Source organism: Arachis stenosperma, chromosome 9, assembly GCF_014773155.1.
Source record: "Arachis stenosperma cultivar V10309 chromosome 9, arast.V10309.gnm1.PFL2, whole genome shotgun sequence".
Classification (NCBI taxonomy): domain Eukaryota; kingdom Viridiplantae; phylum Streptophyta; class Magnoliopsida; order Fabales; family Fabaceae; genus Arachis; species Arachis stenosperma.
In genome coordinates this window covers 162133634-162160892 of record NC_080385.1, presented here as the reverse complement: position 1 = coordinate 162160892, position 27259 = coordinate 162133634, and the positions used below count along the sequence as shown (strand labels likewise).

General features: G+C 33.3%; 2 protein-coding genes and 1 long non-coding RNA gene across 3 annotated transcripts; 2 read left to right on the top strand and 1 right to left on the bottom strand.

Annotated features, from left to right (window-relative positions):
- Positions 1–470: 470 nt before the first annotated feature.
- On the bottom strand, positions 471–3185 carry LOC130948087 (uncharacterized). The gene is made up of 3 exons (XR_009072925.1): positions 2823–3185; positions 2084–2342; positions 471–1343 (listed from the first exon to the last, which is right to left on the bottom strand). It is a non-coding gene; the product is annotated as an uncharacterized LOC130948087 (long non-coding RNA).
- A 474-nt stretch (positions 3186–3659) lies between these two features.
- Positions 3660–7320, top strand: LOC130948323 (putative F-box/LRR-repeat protein 9). The gene is made up of 2 exons (XM_057877046.1): positions 3660–4098; positions 6128–7320. Exons 1-2 carry the CDS (start codon positions 3665–3667, stop codon positions 6969–6971), a joined length of 1278 nt encoding a protein of 425 aa, XP_057733029.1. The 5' UTR covers positions 3660–3664; the 3' UTR covers positions 6972–7320.
- A 2858-nt stretch (positions 7321–10178) lies between these two features.
- LOC130948160 (exocyst complex component SEC5B-like) lies at positions 10179–25472 on the top strand. The gene is made up of 21 exons (XM_057876878.1): positions 10179–10675; positions 10973–11130; positions 11256–11347; positions 12994–13188; positions 14416–14543; positions 14634–14792; positions 15047–15157; positions 15797–15871; positions 16268–16405; positions 16512–16691; positions 17092–17235; positions 18106–18232; positions 18305–18515; positions 19171–19286; positions 19432–19654; positions 20015–20111; positions 20944–21021; positions 21139–21195; positions 22205–22354; positions 24518–24730; positions 25160–25472. The coding sequence occupies exons 1-21, from the start codon at positions 10316–10318 to the stop codon at positions 25238–25240; spliced, it is 3093 nt and encodes a 1030-aa protein (XP_057732861.1). The 5' UTR covers positions 10179–10315; the 3' UTR covers positions 25241–25472.
- The last annotated feature ends 1787 nt before the right edge of the window (positions 25473–27259 follow it).

The window sequence follows — 27259 nt, the reverse complement described above, 5'->3', positions numbered from 1 at the left end:
TAGTGGGATTTTGGGGATTTGTGGGTCCACTGTTCATATTCAAATCATGGATGTATGCCTATTACCATTTCCTTGACGATGTGTGGTACAAACTTCAATCATGTATGTGACTTTATGATGTTTTCTGGTGCTTGGTTTTTCCTTTGTGTGCATGGAGTTTGTAATGTTTTCTTTTCATTTCTTTTTTTGTAATAGTGGAAATAAAAATAATATGCACTTGTCCTGCTTAGCTTGTTTAAATGTAATCCAGTTAGTATTGTTGTCCCTATATAATAATAACACTTAATGCGAGTCAGATTTGGAAAATCCAAGTACCATCTGGAAAGATGCACTTACGATCAAGGCACTTTGAGTCCCTCTTTGTCTGAGTGAATCTCTGAGTTATAGAAAATATTTTAGTTTTTTTTAACAGAAAAAAAAGAGAACTCAACCATTTAAGCCAAAATCAGCACAATGGGTAGCATCTAAAGAAAGAAAAATGACATTAACCTCATAAGGATCTGTATATAAATCATATCTTTTAGCTTGAACTATTGAAATGATTGGTATTATGTAACTGTATGAACCAGCAATAACTGTTGGCAATCTGGTGGCTAAGACTTCAATTGAATACAAGTCATAAAACTTTGGGCAGAAATATAATTCCATATGATCCTATGCAACATTGTATATCAGAGAGTAAAATCACAGTGAATACCGCTTGAATGAACAGAGATTACCCAAAGAAAACAAGTTGTCGATTAACAAGAGTAATTGGAATTAATAAGATACATTCAATACTCAGCAATATATTCCAGATTTCCAATGTTACTTTTCTCCCAAACATGACTACAATTAAATCCGAGCGTAACCAACCACAGTAACACAACCATCCAGGTTTCTACACTCAATAAAAGTAAGACAACTTTATTTGTATATCTTACATGTAAAACTGTCCCATGGTTGCCACTTACCCAGCTTGAGTGAAAGTGAAGATTCAGCATTTGAACTCACATAACTTGCCATATTAACAGTGACCTCTCCAAGGATACTAGACCTTGATGGTCCCTGTTAAGCCACATCATAATTCAAACAAACTTCTAACTGATAAAGAAACATCTTAACTACAAAGTAGAGTATACACAATAGGAAAAGCAAACAGCAATAGTATCAGCACCATGGCAACAATAAGCTTGAGGAGACATTCATCAATCTCCTTGGAAGAATTATCTCCTGGAAACAATACAAATTCTGAAAAAGAATCACAACTCCCATTTTGCACTAGCACCTTGCTTGACTTTGCAATAGCTTTACTACTTTCTACTGAAACAACAGAAACAAGCAGCTTCCCATCCCTTGGGTACCTACAAACAAGAGAATCAGTATTTGTTATTATTAACAGAACCATCTATTTCCTTTATTTCCCCGCACACTGAATTACTATTGAAAGCAATTCTAAAATCAACATACAACTTTTTAGCAGCAAATTTGGATAAAAAGAGTATAATTTTGGTGATTTAAACATTTTCCCCCTTGATTACAACTACTTTAGAACTTAAAGATAAGTCATCTTTGCTTACTTTTAACATGTCACTCCAGTCATTCAATATGATTTGTCCCACTGCTTAGTATTAAGTTATTAATAATGTGAACAAAAATATGTATGAACACTTGTTATTCATATCAAACCAACAACTCGATCTGCTACTTGCATTTGATAAAACATTCAAGTCTCAAGGATTCTATATTATAGCTCAACAGAACAACTTCACTTTAGTTCACCTTAATTAATTATCATCCATTTCCAAAATACTAAACTTCTTCACATAATAAATTTCATCTTCTTTGATAAAATTCAACAAATAAAGCACTAGTTTTCGCTGTTTCTAAATTAGAAATAGGATTTAAGATTCTGAGGCTTGCATTGCAAATTTCGCACCAAACGCATAATCAATTCATCACTGCGGATCAACAATTGCGAACATACGAAGCGTATTAAGCTAACGTGAAAAAAAAAACACAACAAATTTTCACACACTATTGCATTAGCATTTATCAACGTAAATGGAAGAATAAGGAAAAAATAAAAATTAAATTAAATTACCTGAAGAGCCTTAAAATGAGAGAATCAGAACTCAAATCTTGTATCAGCTGCAGATTTCGAAGAAGCCTTGTTCTTACTCAACCGAAACATCCTCTCGTCTCTCTTCTGAATCACACTCGCGTTCATAATTGGTAACTGGTAAGGTTTCATGTGATTAATCGTAATGAATGGAATACAATCTTACCATTCCACGTTTCTTGGTGACTGCTTGTGCTTCGGTTCAAGGGGACAAGAGTATATGATCATTTATGTTCAACAACTACATGGATACGCAATATCATCAATTCACTTGCTAACTCTGTATGCACTTAACATATAACACCAAACAAGGAATGAATTCTAAAATTTCAGTTCAATTAATTTGGTGTTAAGCAAGAACATTCACCAAGTGCATAACCAAAATTCAATCTCAATCATCATAAAAACTTATAGAAAACTGCACAATATGAGTTACAATGCCTAATGAAAACAAAATTTGAAGCCTATGATGATCAGACATAAGATTTAACTTTCAGGCAATTTATCGAACAGGTTGTATGCCGGATTCATAAACAGCAATTTTAGTTTAATGTAAGCATCAATCAACCCAAAAATTTCAACCAACCAATACACATTCAGTCCAGAAACACAAATAATCAACTATCCTAAGTCTAACAAGATCAGTAAAAGCAGAATCAAAAGGCACTGAAAAAAAAATAATTAGAAAAAAAAGAAACAGACACAGAGGATGGAATGGAACCTGCGTTGAGGAGTGAAAAAAGAAGATAGCGTAAGGAGCGGAGGTAGTGTCGTAGCGGCACAGAGTTTCGCCGCCGCTGGTGGTTTTCACCGGAACTGGAAGGTGCAGACAAAGGTGGCGCCACGAACAGGGGTGTTGCGTACAGGAGGAAAGAAATGGAGAAATAGGGAAGAAAGAAAAGGAAGAAGGGAGGAGGGAGTGTTAGCGACGGTGGTCGCCGGCGGTAGGAACGGACGGACGGAAGGTTGGTGTGGAGGTCTGCGGGCTGGGCTGGGTTTCAGAGAAGAAGAGGAGAAAGAAAGAAGGTTGGGCGGGCGTGGCTTCTCAGGGTCACAGGGTTTAACTCGCAGCAAATTATTTCACCCTTTCACTGTTAAGCTTGAATTTGGGCTTGGACAGATCAGGGGTTAGGGTTAGAATTATTTTTTTATAGGGATTTAATTGTATTTTTAAATTATTAGAGATTTAAATGTCTGTAAAATAAAAAATTAAGGATATATTTGTTTTTTTATAAAAAATTCAAATATAATTCGATTTATATTGTGTAAATTGATCGGAACAAACCGAATCTAATAATTATAATACGGACAATTAGGTTTATTATTTTTTTTAATAAACCGATTTTATTCTGAATTATTAAAAAATAGCTTATTAACCGATTTAATAGAGATGTCCAATCATATTATGACACGTATGAACGTCTTTAAAAAAAGACGTTTTTTGTGTCTTTATGTAAGTGGCCTCCTTTTTTTCTTTTGTTCTTTCTATCTTGCGCGTCAAGTAGCAACGTGTATATAAATAAGCATTGTTCTCTCGAGTCTCGTGAAACGGCAAAAAGAGAAATGCATCTTCGTTGTCCGAGTTATTCGATGGAAGCGGAATTCCAACGCCGCTTGTTTGCACCAGAATCGCCTTCATCATTCATTTGGTATACGAATCCATTATTGCGCCGCCCCCACCAAGAGCGCCAAGAACAGAGGAGTAGTAGAAACTGGCTCCATCTTCCGGTGGAACTCATTCTTATCATCTTCGAGAAGCTCGGAGCCATAGAGGTTCTCACCAGTGTCCAGCGAGTGTGCATGCTCTGGCGGACCATCTGCAAGGATCCGTACACGTGGCGCGTGATCAACATGCGCGTCGTGGGGTTTCCCAAATTCATGGACTACCAATTGAGTTCGCTGTGCCTCCGTACCATCGAACGCAGCTGCGGTCTCTTGGTGGACATAAGTATTGGCTATTTTGCTACCAAGTATCTCCTCAACCACATCGCTAATTCGTAAGCGCATCTATACATATACATATACATATATATTCTATTGTGGAAATTGTAGATTAAGGATTCTCAAAAAAAAATTAGTTATAGTTATATTTATGCTTGGTTTGGTAAACAATTTTAGAAAAGCATGTAGTGAGATAGACGCCCACACCTTTTAATAAGTGCACTACTAAGTTCAAGTAATAAAAAAATTTGTACATTATTGAAAAGTGAAGTTGGATTGTTGATTATAAACTCTAATTTTCTCTAATAACTATCTTTTTTCTATAATGTATTTTCGTTTATGAGTGTATTTTTCACTAAAAACTCTATGTCTTAAATTTTGAGTGAGTTTTCTTTTCATAGAGGAAAAATGTAGTATTTTCAACTCTTAACATATACATGTATATTTGAAGAAAATGTGATTGTGCGTGGCAGTTGAAAATCTTTGAATTTTCATAAAATTTTAATGTAATTCTCATTTGGCAATTTGATTTTCTTAACTTTCATGACACTGCAGTTTTAATTTGATAGAAATCATGTGCTTTTGTTACTTTTCTGCATTTTGTTTTTCTTTTCTAGTCCAAATAAGTTGCATTATTTACGAGTTGTCATTTGATTTTATGCATGCTTGTGTCTCTTTGATTGATTTTACCTTTAACATAATCTAAAATTTATACAAATATCATTCTTTATTTGTCTAATAATATTAGTTAACAATAATCTAAACTAGACATTTTTTTGTTAAATTTTAATAAAATAAATTCATAAACTATCATAAAAGATATGAAAATATAATTCTAATTATTAGAGAGTTATCAAGATATTATTAGCACTTTATTTGTGTTATATTCGGTAAATAAAAAATTATATGTTTATAGTTACAGCTTTTAAAAGTTAAGATGCTCTTAAAAATACTTAAAAAATTATTTTTTAATGTTAATTATATTTATTAAAATGAAAAAGTCTGATATAATAAAAAAATCTTAATTATAAAAACTATTTTACTAAATATAATATTATTATTTGTATTTATTAAAAGTTTTTTTTTTCAAATATAGGTTTACAATTTTAAGTAAATTATATTTCAAAAGACAGTTCTAATAATAGAAAAAGAATATTTGTAAAAATTTTTCTGTATATTTTTTTTATACTTATAAAAGTCAAATTTATTTATTTTATTTCTATTCTTATCAATTAATTTTAAGTGAAAGTCTAAAGCTGTCAGCAGTTTTATTAAAATCTGACCAACACTTTATCAATAAAAAAAAAGTGAACAATTTTATACCATTAGATGTAATTTCATATCATTACAAACATTAATGATGACTACAAATTACAAAATTTGTTGATTCCTAGCACTCCTCGAATTTTAATTCTTATCAATGATCTGTTTAGTAAAAACACTATATTAGAGAGTCAATATTTTAATTTTATACTACTAAAATTTTAAATTTAAAATATTATCTAAATATTGATAAAAAATTATAAATTTTATTAATCATACAACGAGGGATGAACGCGGATCGGATCAGATATGACTAAAATTTCGATTTGATCTGCACTAAAATTATCGAATCAGATATCCGCAATTTTTTATTTTGGATCCGATCTCATCCGCACATTTGCTGATTTGATTGGATCGGATATCGGGTATATTTGCAAAACACAAAAATATTTTTAAAATCTTATTTTTATTAAAAAATATTAATAAAATTCTTTTTTCTACTCTTTTAAATATATTTATTTTTAAAAAATATTAAACATAATTTTTTTAAATAATAATATTAAAATAATATAATATATATGATAATTATTAGTTGAAATAAAGCAAAAAAAATTTACGTTTTTTTAACTGATCCGAAATATGTAAAATTCATAATTCGATTCTATAAATGTGATCAGATCCGACCCAATAAACTTATTTGATCGGATTCAGATAAATGCCGCGGATATGCGGATTACATCAATGAATATCCCTATTTAACAATGCATGATAAAATTCCTTTTGATAATAATGTTATGATTGTATTGGTGATTTTATATACAGTTGTGGAAGTCGTCTTCGGCGTTTACGACTTTACAAGTGCGACTACGCACGCATATCAAAAAGAGTGTTGCGTGACTCGGCTAAGAAGTTTCCTTTGCTTGAGGAGCTTGAAATTACCAATTGCCACTGTATTCTCCCGATTTATTTAGAATCTTTGGGTCAAGCTTGCCCTCTTCTAAAAACCTTCAAATTCAGCCACCACCGACAGTATTGTTATGATCACATTTCTTCTTGTCACCTCCTCGCCGGTAATGAATATGCATATGCTATTGCACGAAGCATGCCACAATTACGCCATCTCCAACTTGTTGAAAGCAATTTGGATTATGATGGTTTGCATGCTATTCTTAACGGTTGTCCACATCTGAAATCTCTAGATTTACGTCACTGTATCAACCTTGATTTGAAAAGAAAAATAATAATAGAAATGTTGCAAGGAAGAATCAAGGATTTTAGACTTCCAATTCTAGGTGCATCAACAATTGACTATGAGTTTTATTCGTTACTACCTTATGAAAAGGCACTCAAGAATTCGGATTTCAACTATTTAGTAGAGCAATGGCAGAGGTTTCAAGATGAAAAAATAGCCAAACTTGAATTAGTAGTAAAATATGAAGACGAGGAGGTTTGGGAGGATATCGATATGATATGGGTCACTATGAAAATTAGAAGAAGGCAAAGGCGAGAGAGTACTAAAAATTTCAAAGCGCTTCAAATATTTCGCCGGAGAAAAGAACACAGTACCGTATCCAAAGGGAAGAAACATAGGAAAAAGGCAAGCAAGATTGACCTCCTTGAAGCATGTGTTTTGGAGAGGAATTACAATTATTATTCTGAAGATTGAATTCAAGAACAAGAGGAGGTGTGGGAGGATAGAGATATCATGTGGCCAATTTTGAAAACTAAAAGAGGTGCAATTGATGATTTAATTTTCTAGCTATTTTGAGCGTTTGTTATTGGTTTTGTTGGTTGGTACAAGATATTATTTGTTGATTAGAAATTAAATATGATATTTTTTTGTCGCATTGTTTATTTTCTTGTCTTGTCTTTGATGACTATACGAAAAAAGGTTTATAGATATGTCGTAAAAGATTTTTGTATTTAATAATATTGAGTAAACTAACTAAGAAGTGTTACAACTATGCTTAGAATTTTGCTTTTGGCAGTGATAGGTTAATATCTTGGTCTATGATTAATGCCAATAAGAAATTACATTCTCAGTTGAAGAATTTTGCTTTGCTTTGTTCTGTTTTATCTATTTCACAAGTTGGATTTGGTTTAATAATGTCTTGTATTGGTTTACCTATGATACTTTTAGTTCTGGACTCTATTAATATTCTATTATGTTTTCCCTTACTTTCCTCTTTGGGTGATTATATAGCGAGTAATTAATTGACAAAAAGAAGTAGAATTAGTGAATAATTAATTCCAAATGAATTTTAGAATCTTCACCAAAAATCTTCTTCTTCCATTCATCATGGCATTGTGGCACACAACAAAAGGCAGAGGGGGCAAGGATAGAAGGTAGCAAACATCACTTTAGTTTTAGTGGGTAATTTATTTGAAGTAATATAATATAATCTGGTCTCTAAATAAATTTTCGGTTCAAGTTGAATAAAGAGAAGTAAAGTAATTTGATGGTTTTCAGTGGCTAAGAGAAGCGGGTTGAATCTTATCCTTTTTTTTGCTTGATTATATTTACTGGTTTTTTAGGAGACTTTTTTATTTTTGTCTCGTCCCTATCCACGAGACTTTTCTTTTTGTCTCGTCACTTGGTACGAGATATTTTTAATTTTATCTCATGTGTGCAGTAGAAACAGAAATGGAGAAGAAGAGAGAGAAAATTATACCCAAATATATCCTGGTTCAGTTGCTAAGTGCAATGCAGCCTACATCCAGTCTCCATCACAACAATGATGGAATTTCACTATAATCTTCTTGATTACAGATTGTAAAGTGCTAAACCAACTTACAAGGAGATTCCCACAGAATCATGAAACATAACATAGATGAACAAAGGAACTCTAAGGACATCTATGGCTTTTTCTTTTAATTTTGCACTCTTTGCCTTTTTTCGCTCTATGGCTTTTTCATACAAACCTCACTGTTTGTCTTTTTCCATGAGACTCAAGACATGACAAAATTAAACAGAAAAATACAAAACAGAAAACATTGAAGGAAAAGAAAATCTGTAAGTTTAGGTAGCTATGAGAATTATGTGCCTTGCACTCTCACTGCTTACTACTAACTCCTTGAATCAAACCATGACTGTTCACCCCTTTTATAGAAGGGGGAAGCTCCACAGTTGAAACAAAACCAAGCTTAACTTTTTTTCCTTCACACATAACCGGTTTGGCCAGAGAGAGAGAAGAGGTAACCTATGTAAAACCCAACATGCAAATACCTCTGTTTCTTCCTTGGTCATCATCCTACATCAATCCGAGCGTTCCATCCTTGGTATGCTCTCCAAGATGAAATTCTGGCCCTTGATGCTTCATGATGATGATGGATTCATCTGCTACAATCTCTGCCTCTTCCATCACGTAGCCACCCTAGCTACTTCCTGGGGTGGTTAAGCAGAATCAGAGACAAGCCATCTCTCCAAGGATCTTCTCATTGCTGGTTGAAATCTTCTTCAATTTTTGGTATGGAGGAACCAAGATCTCTTCACAATATCTTACCACAAGTGAATGAGAATCTTAGCCACTACATTTTTTATGTTTTCTTGCCATCATTATGATGGTCTTTGACTTGCTCATAGCTTCATCTTGATGTATTGCAAGAGCTTCCATGGTTTGCTGTGTAAAGACCGAAATAGGAAGCAAAGATGAGAGAGAGGAGAGAGAAATTTGAACACTAGCTAATGGGTAATGATAAAGTGAAATTAAAGTTCAACTTCCCTTGCATAAGGTAGCGTGTAGAGTTACTGAAGCCATCAAATCAATTTCTCTCTCTCATTTATGTTTCCAATGCTAGCAAATTAAATTTAAAATCCATCCCACAACAAGAAATGGAATCTGTTGGAGGCCATAAGGCAAATATCAACATTTGCGTTCCTGATGAATTTTTTTCGGATCATGCATTGGGGTGGATAACAAAATACGTTTAACTTGGGCTTGTAGCTATAATGGATCAATTTGGCCCAAGTAACATAACAATCAATTCAGCCATATAATATAGAAACATTCAACAAGGCTGAATGTGTATTTTGATTTGGGCCTGCAATAATTTTTTATTTTCGGCCCAATAGTAAACCTGTATCACAAAATTATTAATTAACACATGTTACATGAAAATCATAATTAATAATTTTGTAATCAATCATTTTAATAATGTTTGTCTATTATCAAAATAAATATGAGTTTTCCAAATTCATCATAATTGAAATTGATAATAAAAATTCTCAATGATGAATCAATTTTAAATTGAGTATATAATAAAACACAATCTAATAGTTAGAAAACCATAGCATTAACCTAAATTATTTTTTCTGCTTTTAAGATGTTAGGAATTTTTACAACCTCAATATTTATCATTAGTTTTAACTTTATTCACAATATTTGAAAATTTTGAATTTCATACTTAATATTTACACAAGTTTTCAATTTTATCTTTTTTAATAAATATTATTATTTATTATTTTTTATTTTTTTAACTTTACTTACAATAGTTATATTATCAGGAATTTATCATGTATTTTTATTACACCTCCTATATTATATTATTATTTAGCAAACATTTACTAAATTAACAATAAGAAAAATAAAAAATTAATAACAACATTGAAAATTATTCTCAAATATTTCTCCTATTTAGAAGAAAAATGTTAAAATAAATTATTAAATTGATCGCTAATTTTTTTTAAAAATCGATTTCTGTAAAACCTTTAAATTAAAATTAATTTAAAAAAAATAAATTAATCGTATTAATCATTCTAAGTTACTAAAAAGTGACCAAAGACTAATATAATAATCTTTAAAAAATAATTTTGATTTAAAAAATGGTAATTTTTTTAACTTTAACTTCACAAATAATTCACAAATCTTTTGAAGATTGAAGATTATGCTTTGAACTTTCTTCTTCCCCTGTTCTTTCTCTTTCCGATACAAACTCAGAGAGTCTCAGATCTAAAATCGAGAAAATCACACTCATAATCTCAATTCAGCAAAAGAAGAAGAAGCGGCGGAAATGTCGAGCGATAGCGACGAAGATGCTCTCATCTTGAAAGCGCTGCAGGAGCAAGAAAAGCGCGATGTTAACTACGGCAAACCCTCCTCCAATTCCCGTAAGCCCGTCGCCAATTACGTCCAGGCTCCTAAGCGCGGCGGAGCTCCGGCTTCCGCCAAGCAGGCGCAGAGCAAAGGTCGTGTGGCCGAGGACGATGATGACTCCGAAGTCGAGATGCTCAGCATATCCAGCGGCGAAGAGGACAACGCCAGAGCTCCAGCTGCCGCTGCCAAGGGTCGCGGAAGGCCGGGAGCTCGGGACAACGAACGCGTTTGGGACGGCGAAGAGCCTAGTTGCTGGAAGCACGTCAATGAAGCTGACGTATGCTATAATTCGATGATTTTAGATTTGCGTTCATCTAGAGCTAGCTCAATTTGTTTAGATTTTTTGAATGACAAGTTGATTTTGTGTTTCCTTGGTGGAAGAAGCATTTATGAATGCTGAATTTAATTGAACTTTTTTCTTTTTTAATTATCATTATTGTGTTGTGTGTTCGTTGTGCTAGGGAATTAGAAAGTGATATTGATGCAAGTAGTTTTGGTGGAAGTGGTGTTTATGTTTGTATGGTGGAAGAAGTAGTTGTTACGGACTTGTGTTTAATTTGGTGTTGTTGGGCAGCTTGCTCGCAGGGTTCGAGCGATGAGGGAATCAAGGATAGCACCAGTGGCTCAGAAATACGAGAATAAAGCCACTGCGGCAGGAGGTCCTAGAAAGGGGCTCAATTACACGCAGTCTTTTCCTCGTGGCATGGAATGTGTCGATCCACTGGGTTTGGGGTAAAGTTCATTTTGATGCTTATCTTCCTTTTGTTGCGATTTTTTTTTATTGTGTTTTTTAACAACCTGTCATTGCTTTAATTCATTTAGTTTTCTGCGGACCTAATCTTGGTGATTGTTTGTAGGATCATAGACAACAGAACACTAAGGTTGATCACCGAGTATTCAGAGAGTTCTCACAATGTTGACAATGAAGAGCAGGATCCCAACCTTCGAGGTAATTGTTTTCTGTTATTAGATTATGTTATCCCTAGGAAGCACTTTTTAAAATCAACCTTGACATATGAGGTGTTGTTCTGCATTTATTATTGGGATAGTATTCTCTAAAGTGAGGATAGTTGCAAATTTAAATAGTAAGCTAGTAACATCCCTTGGAATGTTTTTGTTGAATCCACATGCAATGACTGTTATTAGTGCAGAGGTGATTGGTTCCTCACTCTCACTTTGTAATTACGTTCTCTTTAGAGGATCCAAATCCCAGTATCTGCAGCTGCAGATAGTATTACTTGGATTGTGGAAGTAATTTTTGGTTCAATTTAGTGATTTACTTAAGACACTTCATGCTTGTTTGACTAAGAACCAAATGAAATTCTGGAAAAGAGATATTTTTGGTTATAAATTAACTTGTTTGGATTGTATTTGTTTCCCTAGTATTACTTTTGAGGTATCCATAATTAATTTTGGGAGAATTAAACCTTAATTTGCCTTTCATTTTGTGAGAAATATAAAGTACTTTTGAGTTTTGAGATGAAATGTCACTTTTCCCCATACATCGACAGTCACCTATTTACTCACCGTTAAATCATAGTCAGGGGTTTGAATTCCGCCTTGTGGAGGCATCAACCCGTTGGCTAGTGAGTAGTGACAAACCCTTAAATGGAGTTCCGATCCGTGACAGATTAGTCTTTGGCTTGTCGGGTTGGGGGATACTATGGAAAAAAAATCATATTATTTGTTCTTTTGGTAATTATACCACTAAAAGTAATTGTATTTGATTTCCTCCACTCTCACGATGCATTTAAATTGCTTGAGGAGGTGGCCATGGTTAAGCCACAAATCTGCTTATCTTATTCATTTTCCTTGAGATAAAAAGGCAGAAATTTATGTAGACACACACTTGCACACATTTTATATGGCAAGGGATGCTTTTATCATTTAATATAAAAAAGTAAATGTGATGGGTTTGAAATAGTTTGGCCAGTATCGGCCTTTTGGTTTGGGGAGAAGAATATTATGTCTATGTCTCCCCATGTATGTGTGTTTGTCTTTGAGTGTGTGTGAGTGTAAGTCTGTCTGTGTTGTTTATCTTTCTCTCGTTTAATTAAGGGTCATAATTTGATAGTATAATTTAAAATGGAGGGAAAGGAAATTCCATCAATTTTTGGAGGGAAGGAACGAGTATGTTTGTGGGTTGAGGGGGCTTTGTCTTTCCAGTACTTGGCTTGTAGATTCTCCATTTCCATTTTGATCAATTATTGAAGGTAGTTGCTATTATATATATTCCTTTACGGGTACAGCAGGTTGGTTGTGTGGAAAAATGCAATAAGCATGGATGTTATAACTTCTTGCTTCTGTATCGAACACTCAATTTATGGCTAATGTCCATTGAAATCATAGTGAAACTCTTAATTTATACAGAGAATTTATAATCACAAATTACAGTGTGCAGATATAGGTATACTGGGATATCTGGTATTGCATAAACTCTTACAAATGTGTTCTGCTTTACACAAGTATGTGCAAATAACTAGCATGTGTTGTTTAGATTGGAAACCTTGTTACTTCCTCTCCTTGTGGTCTTTGTTCATATGATTATTATTGAGTGTTACTTAGGTTGATAGTGTACTTGATGCCTTTATGCAGAGAAATTGCTTTATTTTTCCGAGAACTTCGATCCAAAGCTGTTCTTATCACGAGTACATGCTAAAACAAAAACTGAAGATCTGGTAGCTGGTGCACGTGCTTTGAAAGCTGATTTCCAAAGTCGTACCGAGCAGAAAAAGCAGCTGGTTAAGGATAACTTTGACTGCTTTGTCTCTTGCAAAACCACAATTGATGGTATGTGGTTGATTTATTATTATTGTTACTATTATTATTATTGTATGGTTTTCAAACTGCAATTTTAACCATTGAGAATCAATCATTTATTCTTGATGACTGGTACTCCTATCATGCTCATTGCTCATGTTCTTACTCTATTTCTCATTTGTTGTCCATTATATCTGTAAGATGTTAGGTTTAATATCACTTTTTTATCCTCCTTATCTGTCTTGATGTTCCTCTTTTATTTATTTATTTTTAAAAAATCACAGCTATTTTTGCACTATCCTGTGGCTAGCTTTTAATAGAATATTTTGTTTATTGAATGTTGAGTGTGCTCTACAACCTTAGATCAATTTCTCTTTATTACTTTGCTGGTTTTAGGAGTTGAAAAGAGGCAAAATCTTTTAATATATATGCAATATACACCATACACACCTTTTTCTCCTCGGGTAAATTCAAACACACCTTTTTTATTTTTTATTCATTATTTAGATATCAAGTCAAAGTTAAGACGAATCGAGGATGACCTTTAAGAATTTGGGACTTCCCATATGTTTAATATTATTCAAGAAGTCGGTTTGTAACACAATCATGCATTGAAGCCTTTGCAGGCTAAACATGCCCAATTCACATACTTTCAATGACAGACTTTTGAGAAACAAATTTATGTGATAGGATTGATTTTTGGCCTCTATTTGGTGTAAAGTGCATAATCTGTTTAGGGTTTAGAGTATTTCCCTCTTTGGTGTGTTGAGAGATTGGAATGCTATGCTAAGTGCTATAATTGATAAACCGTGCAGTGCATGCCAATCCTTCTATATATTCGCTAAAGGAACTCAAACTGGCCATTTACAAAGTACCAAACAGATGCCAGAAAAGTAATCTCTTGAAATAATATCAATAATTGGAAGGGAATAATTAAAAACTTTAGATTTTCTTCCAACAAATACACCAGAAGACTGCAAAAATCGAGGCTTATTATAGGATCTTTGATTCTTTATGAGAGGCAAACTCAGAACTGTCTCAAGAGATCTTGATTCACGCTGATGCATAAAGATATGAACCACTTAATCGAAATCTAGACTACACACTATACACAGTTAGATACAAAGTGGTTAGAGCCCTACACTTTTGGAACATGTCATTCAATTTTATAAGAAGCACTCTTTTTTTTCCCCCTCAGTTTTATTTGGTGAACTAAAACATGCTGGCCTTTTTTTTTTCTCCCCAACCAATATACAGATATTGAATCAAAGTTAAGAAGAATTGAGGATGATCCTGAAGGATCTGGGACCTCCCATTTGCATAGTATTATTCAAGGAGTTAATTTGCAAGCTAATCGTGCTTTGAAGCCTTTGTTTGAGAGACAAGTGAGTGAAGTCTAAATTTTACATTTTCTTGTGGTGTCGTTTTGAATATTTCAGAATTAGTTTTTTCCATGAATTATTTGGATTGTGTAGGCTCAAGCCGAAAAAATTAGGACTGTCCAAGGAATGCTGCAGAGATTCCGAACCCTTTTCAACTTACCAAGTACTATCCGTGGTAGCATTAGCAAGGGGGAATTTGATTTGGCAGTCAGGGAGTACAAGAAGGCCAAGTCAATTGCTCTTCCTTCTCATGTACGAGACTATTATATTGATTTAAATCTTTTTATTGGTTACTCTTGTTTGATTGGTGGTGGTAAGCTATATTATTTTAGAGGTTTATTGAAATTTCAATATAGATGTCACTGAGGTTTTTTCCATTGAAGAGTTGCCATTCGTTCCAGCATTTACCATGTGATATAATATTTATGGATTTTCTCTTCTTTTCCTGAACAACTTGTCATGCTCTTTTCTTATTGAAGTTAGCTTTTCATATGATCTTGATTCAGATTCAGGTGGGGATCCTAAAACGTGTTCTCGAAGAAGTTGAAAAAGTGATGAATGAGTTCAAGGCAATGCTTTTCAAATCTATGGAAGATCCGGAAATAGATCTAACAAGTGTAAGTTTTTAGTTTCTTCAGTTTAACAGCCATTTCAGACTCGAATTAATTGACAGAATCATCAACCTAGAAGGGAGGTAGCATTTCAGGCAGTATCCTTGTTTGTGATGACTTATTTTATGGTTGCTCCTACAACTTTCTCCGTGGTAATTAATGCATAATGCTGCATCAAGCTATATTTAGAATGAATTTTGGTTAATGGGTTAAATACAATGGAGCATCAAGGATAGCAGGTTTGATGTTTTCTTAAAGATTGGTATCTACTTGAAGCTTAACCGTTTCATTCGCATTTGGTGTGGTATTTCAAACTGTTAATTGAGTCATGTCCCTGGTAGTGGATTAGTGGTGTTTGATGAGGAATTTGGGGTACTCTGCAGGAGATTTTGGGTTGACCCTTTGTGTAACCATTTATTTACAAAAATTGCATTGCCTTGGTAAATTTAGAATAAAATATGACTATTCAAATTGTTATGTGAGAAAAGACTGAGTCTACCCTGATAAACATTATACATTCTGGAAGTTGCTGAAATTGTATGAATCTATTAAGTAGTATTGCCTTCTTGTTTTTTTTTTGTTTTTGGTCTTCTATCTGTATTCTGCTTGCGGGGTGATTTTTACACATGTTTATTCTCCATGTAGCTTGAGAATACTGTGAGGTTGCTGTTGGATTTGGAACCAGAGTCTGATCCAGTCTGGCATTATTTGAATATACAGGTTTGGAAATTTTGTTCGTACCCATTGTTCGAAATATTTGTCATTTATTTTCATATTTTGCTGCTAGAGTTGTTGTAACTTTGCATATATATTGTGTAGCTTTATAGCTCCCCTGTCCAATGTCCCTTTTACTTTTAATATTCTCTCTTTTATAAGCTTCACTTATTCCTTAAGAACCTTAAGGCTTGTTTGGATTGTGAAAACATTTTCTTTTTTCATTTCCAATATTTTTTCTTTTTAAGATTGTGAAGAAAATGAAAAGAATAAAATCATGTTTTCTATTTTCTTTTCACTCACAAAATCCTGAAAATAGAAAATGTTTTCACAAAAACAAGCCTTTAGTTTTTACTTTGAGATGGCTGAATGTGGAGTCCATTGGATTCGTTTCCTTTACAGAATCAGAGAATCCGAGGTTTGCTTGAGAAGTGTACCTCAGATCATGAGGTCAGAATGGAACATCTGAAGAAGGAATTGCATGAAAGGGCTCTTTCTGATGCTAGGTGGAGGAAGATTCAAGATGAATTGGGTGAATCTGTAGGTGCAAACTGCATTAAGTTGATTGTTGGGTTGTTCTTTAGTTGACTTAAGAAAATGGCATTAAGTTTTTCCTTTTTAATATTCTTTTTACAACTATTGTCAGTCAGATATCAACAGCTCTCCTATTGTTGGTAATACCCAATCTCATCTGGTAGATCTAACTGGTGAAGAGGTTGATGCTCTAAGAGGAAAGTATATCCGTAGATTAACTGCTGTAATCATCCGCCACATACCAGCCTTCTGGAAGGTTGCACTCTCTGTTTTCAGTGGAAAATTTGCTAAGGTACTATGAGTTTATTAATTTATTTTTGACTTAGTCTATGTATACATGAGTTATTTGTGACATTTTTATTTTGAGTCTTAATTTAGGCATGTCTGAATCATCATGCTTAAAAAACTCTTCCACTTCTCGTTGTAATCTAGCTGCCGTCCTTGATTGCCATTGCCTTTTTAACTGGGTTTACTGCTTTATTGTTTTTTGCTTTTACCATTGTATATCATGATACATGACAGAGCTCTAACGGCGTCGTTTGATTCATGTAGCCGACCCTACCTAGTGGGACAAGGCTTTGTCAGTTGTTGTTGTTACCATTGTATATACTCTATTTTAATGCTGTTTATTTTCTTCAAGATGTCATACGGAATCACATCTACTATATTTTTGCATCTTTTTTTCTTTCCAGTCTTCACAAGTTCCAACAGATTCAAATACCAACAGTTCTGCTAATAGAGTTGAAGAAAAAGCTGGAGACACAAAATACTCAAGTCATTCTATGGATGAAGTTGCTGCAATGATATGCAGCACAATTTCGGTTTATGGAGACAAGGTAATTGCGCTCTATTCATTTTTTTCTTCATTTAAAAACATGTTCATATCTCAAAACTCAATTTTTCATCCTTTTTGTTTGTACTCAATTAGAGAAATGTTTGCTTTGAATGGATGGTGCTATTTTCTTACCAAAAAGGTAAAAGGATTATCATGACATTTGAGCCGTGTTCGATCTGGATATACTTGGTGGTAGTGTCCTTGATGCTTCTGGTCTTGATTATTTTTTCCATGATCCTGTGCTGGAAGGAAGAGCCATTTAGATTGACCTATTTTCAGAACAAGAACTTGTGTTTTAAGAATATGTATTTTTCTGTGAGTGAGTGTGAAAGTGTCCGTGTATGGTTTCTTTTGTTCCTTTTTAAATTTATCTTAAAGTGTGTGGGATGTATCCAAGAAAGCTAAGTGGTTTATAAAATAAATGCATTCATCGTTAGATGCTAAATTGCTAATGGTATCTTGCTTCTGAAGTAGTCTCTTCTATGTTTCGTTTTTCTTTTTTAACACTGCACTTACATGTGGGCCCTCTTCCTTTTCTGTTGTCCTAGTTGTTATATATGGAAACCTATTTTAAATAGATATACATAAGATCATCAGGCTACATGCATGCCAAAACCTAATTCAGTAATTTCTAGAAGCATTATTGTCCTAGTTGTTATATATGGAAACTATTTTAAATAGACATAAGATCATCAGGCTACATGCATGCCAACACCTAATTCAGTAATTTGGAGAAGCATTCATTAATTATGGTTGGTTTAGAATGTAGGCTGCAGGTTTTCTTCTTTTTAACTTTCTTTTAACACCCCCCCCCCCCCTCTTCTTTTTCCCACTTACGCTTCCATATTCTGATAGTTTCTCATTAGCGCAGGTTATTACCATCTTTAGTGATCTAGAGGAATCAAATGTCCTCCAGTCCTACATGAGTGATGCCATAGAAGATATATCTAAAGCATGTGTAGCTTTTGAAATGAAGGAAGCTGCTCCTCAGATTGCTGGTATTAATTTTTGGGGTCTAGAGTTGTTGTCCTTGTTAAGTTTTTGAGTGTATGTCTTTCTTTTTGTTTCAGTTGGTGCTCTGCGATCACTGCAATCAGAGATTACAAAGATTTATGTTCTGAGGCTTTGCTCTTGGACGCGAGCATCAGTTGAAGAGATCTCAAAGAATGTGACATGGGTTATTGTTTCTATTCTTGAACGGAACAAATCACCTTACGCAATCTCATACTTGCCTTTAACATTCCGTTCAATTATAGCTTCAGCGTTGGATCAGATAAATACGTAAGTCTAAATGATTATCTTATAGGATCTGGTATGGTTCTATTTCAATGAAAGTCACACAAATTTAAAGTTCAAAATATGTATAGTTGTGTATGTACAATAAAGCTTTGCACCATGATACCTTTTTTTTATACCTTTAAAAAAAAAAAACTTTTAAGTTCTTCATATGTCTTAGTCTTACTGTCAAACACAGTTTAGTGTTTTGGGGGAAATAGGGAAATGCGTAGTTTTCTTAGCTCAAACTTTAGAAAATCATGATTGCAGAGGAAAAATCTTAGGTTTAGATTTGTTAGTGGTCAAGTCTAACTTTTCAGGTGGAGCCATGGAGGACCCATAATGGTTCTAACTAGCTGCCTGCCACACAAGGGCACTTACGACCTTTAGGTAGAGTCCCAAGGATAATTTTGTATCTATAACTAGAATTAGATCAATATTATTGAATATTAGAATAAATTATGTTAATGCAATATTAGAATAGGTACAGACTATAGAACAGATAAACCTCTTCCTGGTTGGTTCTAGTTATTTTTAAACGATGACACGGCATACTGCAGGCAACATACTTTTTTTGTTTTTCAGTTGTCATGGACTCATGATATTTACTTTATCTAAGTTCTAAAAACCTGTCTTAATTTTTCAATAATCATCTCTTCAGGATGCTTCTGTCCTTGAGGAACGAGGCAACAAAGTCAGAGGATACATTTATACAACTTCAGGAAATTCAAGAATCTGTCAGATTGGCATTTTTAAACTGCTTCCTTGATTTTGCTGGTATGTTGGATTAGTTGTCTGATCTTGTCTCTATTGTCCAATAGCTTATTTCTTCCCGGTAAAAGTAACAGACCCAGTGTAAGTATAAAATGGTGGTGCACTTGGATTTTTAGTTAAAAAGTTGGCTATTTTGGTTGATTTTTAGGTAATTTAGAGCGTATTGGAATTGAGATTGGCCAAAATAGATCAGACATAGAAGGTTCCCAGTTAACAAACGGATATTCCCATGAACTAGAACAAAATGCAGCTGATGGTGTTACCGATCCACATCAACAATTATTGATTGTTCTAAGTAATATTGGATATTGCAAAGATGAACTTTCGTATGAATTGTATGAGAAATATAAACATATCTGGCAGCATTCCAGGTACTTTATCATAGTTGTTCCTTCTTAATTTATGTACGTTTTTGAGTTCTTGTAAAATATTGATGCATTTATCAGGAATGGTACTATTTCAGTTCAATTTGATTTGATGATCCAGTTGGATTGTGTGAGAATTCATTTAATACGTTGATTTGTATATAGTTAATTTCCTAAGCTATACAGACAAAAGAGATGGGACTGGGATTCCAATTTGGCTATAAATCATTTCAAATGATCAAATGTTTTCTCTTTCAGAATCCCATGGTTGAATACTTTACTTTGTGCTATGTGGTGCTTTCTTGAAATATTGTATCCTACTTTGTATTTGCTGACATTCTGGTCCTTGGTTTTCCTATGATTCAGAGGGAAGGATGAGGCAAACGGTGATGATGTACAAGATCTTATGATTTGTTTCTCAGGACTTGAAGAGAAGGTCCTTGAACAATATACTTTTGCAAAGGTAATGGAGAAAGTATTGTTTCCATCTTCTGCAAGGAAATAAGTGGGAGGAAAACGTGTGAAATTAGCAGTCTAATCAAAGTTAAGGAGCATTAAATTACTTAATTTGATATTGGATATTGTTTGACTTGTTGATTTTTGTGGAAGGAACATTTCTTGGCAATGTATTACCTGCTCTTGTTGACATAGTTGAAGATAATAAAATTATGTTAGAATAATAGATGTTGCCTCTTCTTTCACAAAAATAAATTATTCAAATAGTGATCATTTTCTGAACAAACTCCCAGATCCCCCCACACACAAAAAGAAGGGTTCACATTGCATTACTCAGCAGCTACTATTACCCCAAAGAATGCTAGCCTGTATTCTGTATAGCCTAAGTTTCAGTCATTGAGGTGGGATAATGGAAGAAACTGAAATTGAGAAAGAGTTGCTTCTGCTTATGTTACCGCAAAGTTCTAAAGATCAGATCAGCCAACAAAAGATGATCAATGATTAGTTGTTATAAAATGCTGGACAACTAGGTTTTTTTAGTTGTTATAAAATGCTGGACAACTAGGTTTTTTTAATGAAAGAATGTACAGGCTTGTTGATGTTTACTCCTCTGTATGGCATGATGGAATAATAGATATGATGTATTGTACAGTGATTTGCATTTGTATTCAGTTTGGTCCAGAATGAAAAAGACTGCACATTTAATATAGGAACGAGAAGGGGGGGGGGGGGGTGCGTTTACTAATACTGGATACACACTTTCTTGTTAGAAAAAATCTACACAATATAGTCCAGCCTTAACCATCAAATACATTGACGCTTTCTTCTATTTTCTTCAGGCAAACTTGATCAGGTCTGCTGCCATGAATTATCTGTTGAACTCTGGCATTAATTGGGGAGCTGCACCTGCAGTTAAAGTGAGGAACTAGTGACAACAATGGTTATTGTAAATGTTATAGTTCTCATTATTTGGTTGTTTGTTTTACCTTATGGTGCTTGGATATGATGTTTCATTTTATGCTGGTTTCTTTCAGGGCGTTCGTGATGCTGCAGTGGAGTTATTGCACACATTGGTAGCTGTGCATGCAGAGGTAATTATTGCATCTTAAATCCTAAATTCAGTTCTTTTTTCTTTAAAATGGTAAAAATGAGTTCTATTGATGGAAAAAGAAATACAAAATTACTTAAGAATGCAATAAGTCAAGCTTAGTATCTACATGTATCCAAGGAGGCTACTTTAAAGCATACTCCACATGGTGAAAACCACAAGAGCCATGAAACTATGGTATTTTAAAGTGAATCTAGAGATGAAAAATTTCCTTCAAGTGTCTGAACATTATTTTTTCCAACGAAGGACACAAGGAATAGAATATATTCTCCCATACTAAGCTTCTTACTTGGTCAAAACCTGTTGGAATTGCTGAAAAGTAAATGCTTCAACTTGAGTGCACAAGCTTATCTGCAAGGATGCTGTTTAATGAAGAAGCAAATATGTTGCTGTATTTATATTATTCAATTAACACTCCAGGACTACTGTCTATATGAAGCATTTGACCTTATAAGGGGCTTTTCTATATCAAAGAGGTTTTCACTTTTCAAGGAGTTTTTAGTGTTCCGAAAGTTTAAACAAATAAGTCGCTGTTTTCTATTAAGATGAATAAACATTCCACGACTACTGTCCCTATGAAGCACTTGACCTTAGAAGGGGCTTCTCTATATCAAAGAGGTTTCCACTTTTCAAAGAATTTTTACTGTTTTTCTTTCATAAAGTGTATGGTAATTTGACTTGTCACACTTTTGTGTACCTCATACTAACCTTATGATACTTTGCTGTCCTTTCTTCTATATAAGTTGAATTGCTAAACTTAGCTTGTTCACATTAGTTTTTGGCCACACATTTAGAAAGATTGAGTTGATAAACTGGTGTTTTCAACATTCTAGTGACAACCACATCCTTGTTTAGAAACTTGGTTATTAAGGTCTGTTTCCTTTTTGGGTTTTAAGCGGTACCTAATGAGTGATGAGTAGCTATGTGTATAAATAATTGTTTCTGCTTTATTTTCTTCAAAGTACCATGCTGAGCTGAATTCTTTTTTGTAGGTTTTTGCTGGTGCTAAACCCCTGTTGGATAGAACACTTGGCATCCTTGTGGAAGGTTTGATTGATACATTCATCAGCATTTTTCATGAAAACGAAGATAAGGATCTCGGAGCACTTGATGCAAATGGATTTTGTCAGCTCATGCTTGAGGTAAGTTTTAGTGTTATTGTTTTAAGCCTTAAAATGATAATAAATATGGTATATTGAGCCTAGCTGAAACTTGTGGCAGACTTTGATCTTGAATTGGGCAACCACAGTTCACTTTGATGAATTGGGAGAGAAAAAATGATGTAGCATTAGTGTATTATCTTTGTTCCGTGTAGCTGTCTCTCTCCTTTTTTTTTTTGGGATACCTTTTCATCCACTCCTGTGTACTGTTTTATCTATACATCAATAAAATTCTTTCTTTTGATATTGCACCTTGCCACAAAAACTATGCCTCTTTCTTTCTCCCAAAACCCACTAACCTCATCAAAAGAAATTGATCTAGTGATGTGAGGTACACCATGATTCTCCAAAACTGCCGAACATAGAATTCCACAAAGAAACAGCCATAAAGCAGTGTAAAAACAAATGTGAGATCCTTTCTGAGTCTCTCGAACACATAACACACATTTGGGAATTAGCCTTATTTGGTCTTCTGACTTATAACTTGTCATTGGTGTTAATTCTGTTAAGCATAGCATTCCAAACAAAAGATTTGACTTTAGAGAAAGCAAAGACTTCCAAGTGGGTTATCAAGAAAAAAAGGTGCAATATTGGAGATTGAGATAGAGACAGAAAAAAAGACTTACAAGTATACCCGAAGAATCAAGAGACGACAATCTTTTGTCAGGGTTAGTGGACAGAGGGTTATTATCAAAGCAGACCTGAAAGTTACCTAACTCGATGGATTCATTATCACTAATATTTCTAAAAAATGAGAGCTCCAAGAGTAGGAACATTCCTGAATTGAATAGAAATCTCTAATAGGGATGTTATGGAAGGAGGATAGGTGATGAAGATGGGGAAAAACGAAGTTAAAAGGAGCATCCCCTAACCAATGATCTTCAAAATAAAAATCGAGAAGCATCCCTGACTTTCAATAAAACCAATGGTTTGAAAGTAGTGTAACCACTAGAAATAAATTTCCAAGGCTAGAGTGAGTTGCATGTGAAGCAAAATTTGCATCCCATCAATTTCTATTCAAGCCATGCTTACTAATAATAACCTTATGCCAAAGGAAATGTGGTTCTAAAGGAAAACACCATAGCCATTTTGTTGTCAAACTAATGTTTTTTGATACTGGATTTCCAAGACCCAATTGCTTTATTTTTATTTTTTATTTTTTATATGTAGATTGCAAATCTCCCAACTCACCAAAACAGACAAAAGGAAATCCCTCATAATCTTCTCAATTGTTTTAGCCCCCTTTGCTATGCGAAACAAAGATAGGAAATAAAGAGGGATGCTTTATAAGCGAGCATTCATCCATATCATCTTCCTGCAGATTTATGGAGTCAAAAGTATCTGTAGAGACCGTCTTATCATCATCTTCCTCTTCATCATTAGCTCTTACTACTTTCTTTCCTTTTCGATCTTCTGCACTCAGAGGTTCTGAATTGGGAGGATCAAGATGAATATTAGGAGGTTGACACTTCTTGCTATTGAACTGGCGGTGAATGATATTTCCAAAAAATAGCCTTCAATCTTCCATTGCACCTACACTTGTTTGGTCTTCTTGCTGGGTTGGTTGGTTTCGGAGACGGGAAAAAGATTAGCTTGATTTCCTGATGTGGGAGGCTCCGGTCCCTCCCCGATCTCGAAAAGACATTTCGTTTCTCCAGTCTAAAGAAAACATTTAGTTTAGAAGGCTCCTGTCAAGAAAAGATATGATATTTTGGATACCTTAATCTAGAAAATACATTAGGTTTAGGTTTCCGCAGATAATGACATAAAGCCACCGATCTTCGAAGTTTGAAGTAACAAGGAAAACATGATTTTATGACAGTAATTCTCAGTTACATAAAGAAAGAGGTGGTAATCTTGTACATGCTTACATGGCGTTCACCTGCAATGTTTATTTAGAGTTTTTGACATTATTATAGAATCTTTACTATTTGTATATATGACTGCATTTCATTGTTTGGTTCATATAGTCTGTTCCACCTAGTAAGAAAATAACTTGGTGGGTGCAGTATTTACGATGAAATTGTTTGGTTCAAATAGCCTATTCCATCTAATAAGACGACGACTTGGTGGTGGTTGCATATTCTTAGACATGATAAATTAACTTCTAGCATAGTTCTAATTAATTGACTTGTATCTATGCAGCTTGACTACTTTGAGTCCATATTAAACCCATATTTTACGTCTGATGCAAGAGATTCTTTGAGGTCGCTACAAGGTTTGCTTTTAGAGAAAGCCACCGAGAGTGCGTCTGATGTTGATAATCCAGGGCATACTCGTCGGCCCACTCGGGGAAGTGAAGATGCAGTTGCAGACGATAAACCACAAGGAACAAATGTATCACCAGATGAACTCATTGTAAGGAACTTGTTTATGTTGTTTGCTATTTGTTTTAAAAGTCTCCTGTCGCCAAGAAATAAAGCTTGGATAATCTTTATAACCACCTGAGCAATTTGCTTTCCATTAAGCTTTTAAGCTTGAGTCAGGTTACTCAATTCTAAGAACTAAGATGGTATTAGAGTCTATTCTATAGTTCTTGGATCACTTGAAACTGTTTAGTCTTGCAAACTTAATGCTTTAAATGGCCCAATCTTTTTAAATGTTTGACCAACCCTTTTCCTATGAACTGGTTGAGGGTAAGTAGACCTACTGAACTCTAAAGGACTGTTTGGGTGGGACTTGGGGTTGAAAATGAGGTGCAAATTTTCGTGTCTCTTGTACCATTTGGTTTGAATTTTCTTTTTCTGGCTAAATTTATTGTCTGAAGGCTCGTATCATGTATTTCAGGCTCTTGCGCAGCAATGTAGCTCTGAGTTTCTTCAACCAGAGCTTGAGCGGACACGCATTAACACAGCATGCTTTCAATAATCCATCCCTTTGGACTCGGTGCCGGAACCAGCAAAAGCTGCCTTCAAGAGCTCGATGGATTCTCCTAGCAGAGCCTACATGGGTAGCCATAATACTGGATCCCCGAGTTTCTCGCGGCATAGATAGACATTGATGAACATATATTAGAACCCATATTCTTTTGTTTGTTTGCCTATTGTATTCAGTGTGTAACTTTGTTCATATGGTTAATGAGAAATTGCATTTTTTTCCATTCTTGTTCTTTTTCTTTGGTCTTCAAGGTTGACGACGATACCAATTCACCAGCTGAATGAGTTTATATTTAAGTTCACGTTATTTGTACTCCTATTTCAAAATGTAAGTGGTTTTTTGAAAATCAATGTAATTAGACATTAATGGAGCCTTGGGATGTGCACACAGTAGATCAAGTGAGTCGATTCAAAGTGAAATTCTTGAGTGGCTTGTTTACCACTATATTACGCTTTGCATTAAACACCAAATAATTGCATAACTAGATTTAAATCCGCAGGTTCTGTGGAACAAAAATTAATTTAATTTTATACGTAAGAAATTATTTAATAAATAAATAAATAAATATTAAATTTAAATAAAATTATAAAGATATTATACATTCTAGTTAGGGGTGTTCATGAACTAGGATTGATTAGATTCGATTGAAAGCAATCTAAAATAAATTAGGTTAATTCGATGTAAAATTAGTATATATAAATTTGTAAATTTTATATACTAAAATAATAAAATTTTATTTTTAAAAATTAAATTTAACAATTATATTATATTTATATCAAATAAATTATTTTAAAACAAAAATAATATTAATTCAAGTACTCTAAAATATTTTTTTTTTTATAAAAAGCGACTTCGGATTGAACTGGGTGACTAGAAACGTAAACCAAAACCGACTCGAAAATAATACCAGATAAAAATAATAAATCCGAACACGGCAAATTATACTTTGGGTCCGGGCCGGATTTTGAGTCGTGCCGAATCTTGAACACCCCTAATTCTAATATTCAAAAGAGTTTATTACCTAATACATATGTTTAACAAACTTAATATTAGTACAAGAACAAAGCTATTAGATGTAATGCAAATATAAATATAATATTTTAATAATTAAAAATAACATCTATGAATCATCACATCATGCTTTTTTAACATTCTTATTATAATTAAATAATATTAAAATATATAAATTGTTGAAAATAAAAGTGATATATATATGACAAAGACAATATAAAATGATAAACACAATTAGATCAAAAATAGCAAAATAAAACTTAATAACAACGTAAGAATTTCATATGTTATAGTGTTTTAGGAGTTTATCACCCAAATATATAGTGAGCAAATTGTTTAGTAAATTAAAATAAAGAACCGTGATTAAAAACCAAAATTTTTAAGTAATTGTGAAAACATTAGTAATGATAAAGAAAAAATAGTGAAAGGCATAAAATTATGTGAAAGGAGATAAAAAAAAAAGGTGTAAAGTGAATGTTGATTTATATCGTAAACAAGAATATAAGTGAAAATAAAAAGAGAGAATAAATTAATTTTTGTTAACTAATTTTTATCTATAAAAGAAAAATGATATTACTATTATAGGTATAGAGTAATTTATATAAAAATTAAAAAGTAAGACAAAACACTACTTAAAAGGATTAAAAAGTAATACAATAATAAAAAAACTATAAAATGACAATTTCACTAAAATATTTATATAACAGTATTAGAAATTATCTAACATGTCAAGTGTTTATTGTGTTATTATTTGATTTTTTTTATACATTATAAATAATTTGATATATAGATAAATAGATAAATAAATTTTTATAAAATAAAATTTATTCGCCAAATAGAATATATAATATTAGAATTTAGATTAATACTAAATTGATTATACAAATATTATTCTCTATAGTAGCATAAATATAGATTTAAGATAGATATTTTTTTTATATTATTATTATAAATGATATGATAATTTTATACAAAACTTAAATGTTTATATATCATTCT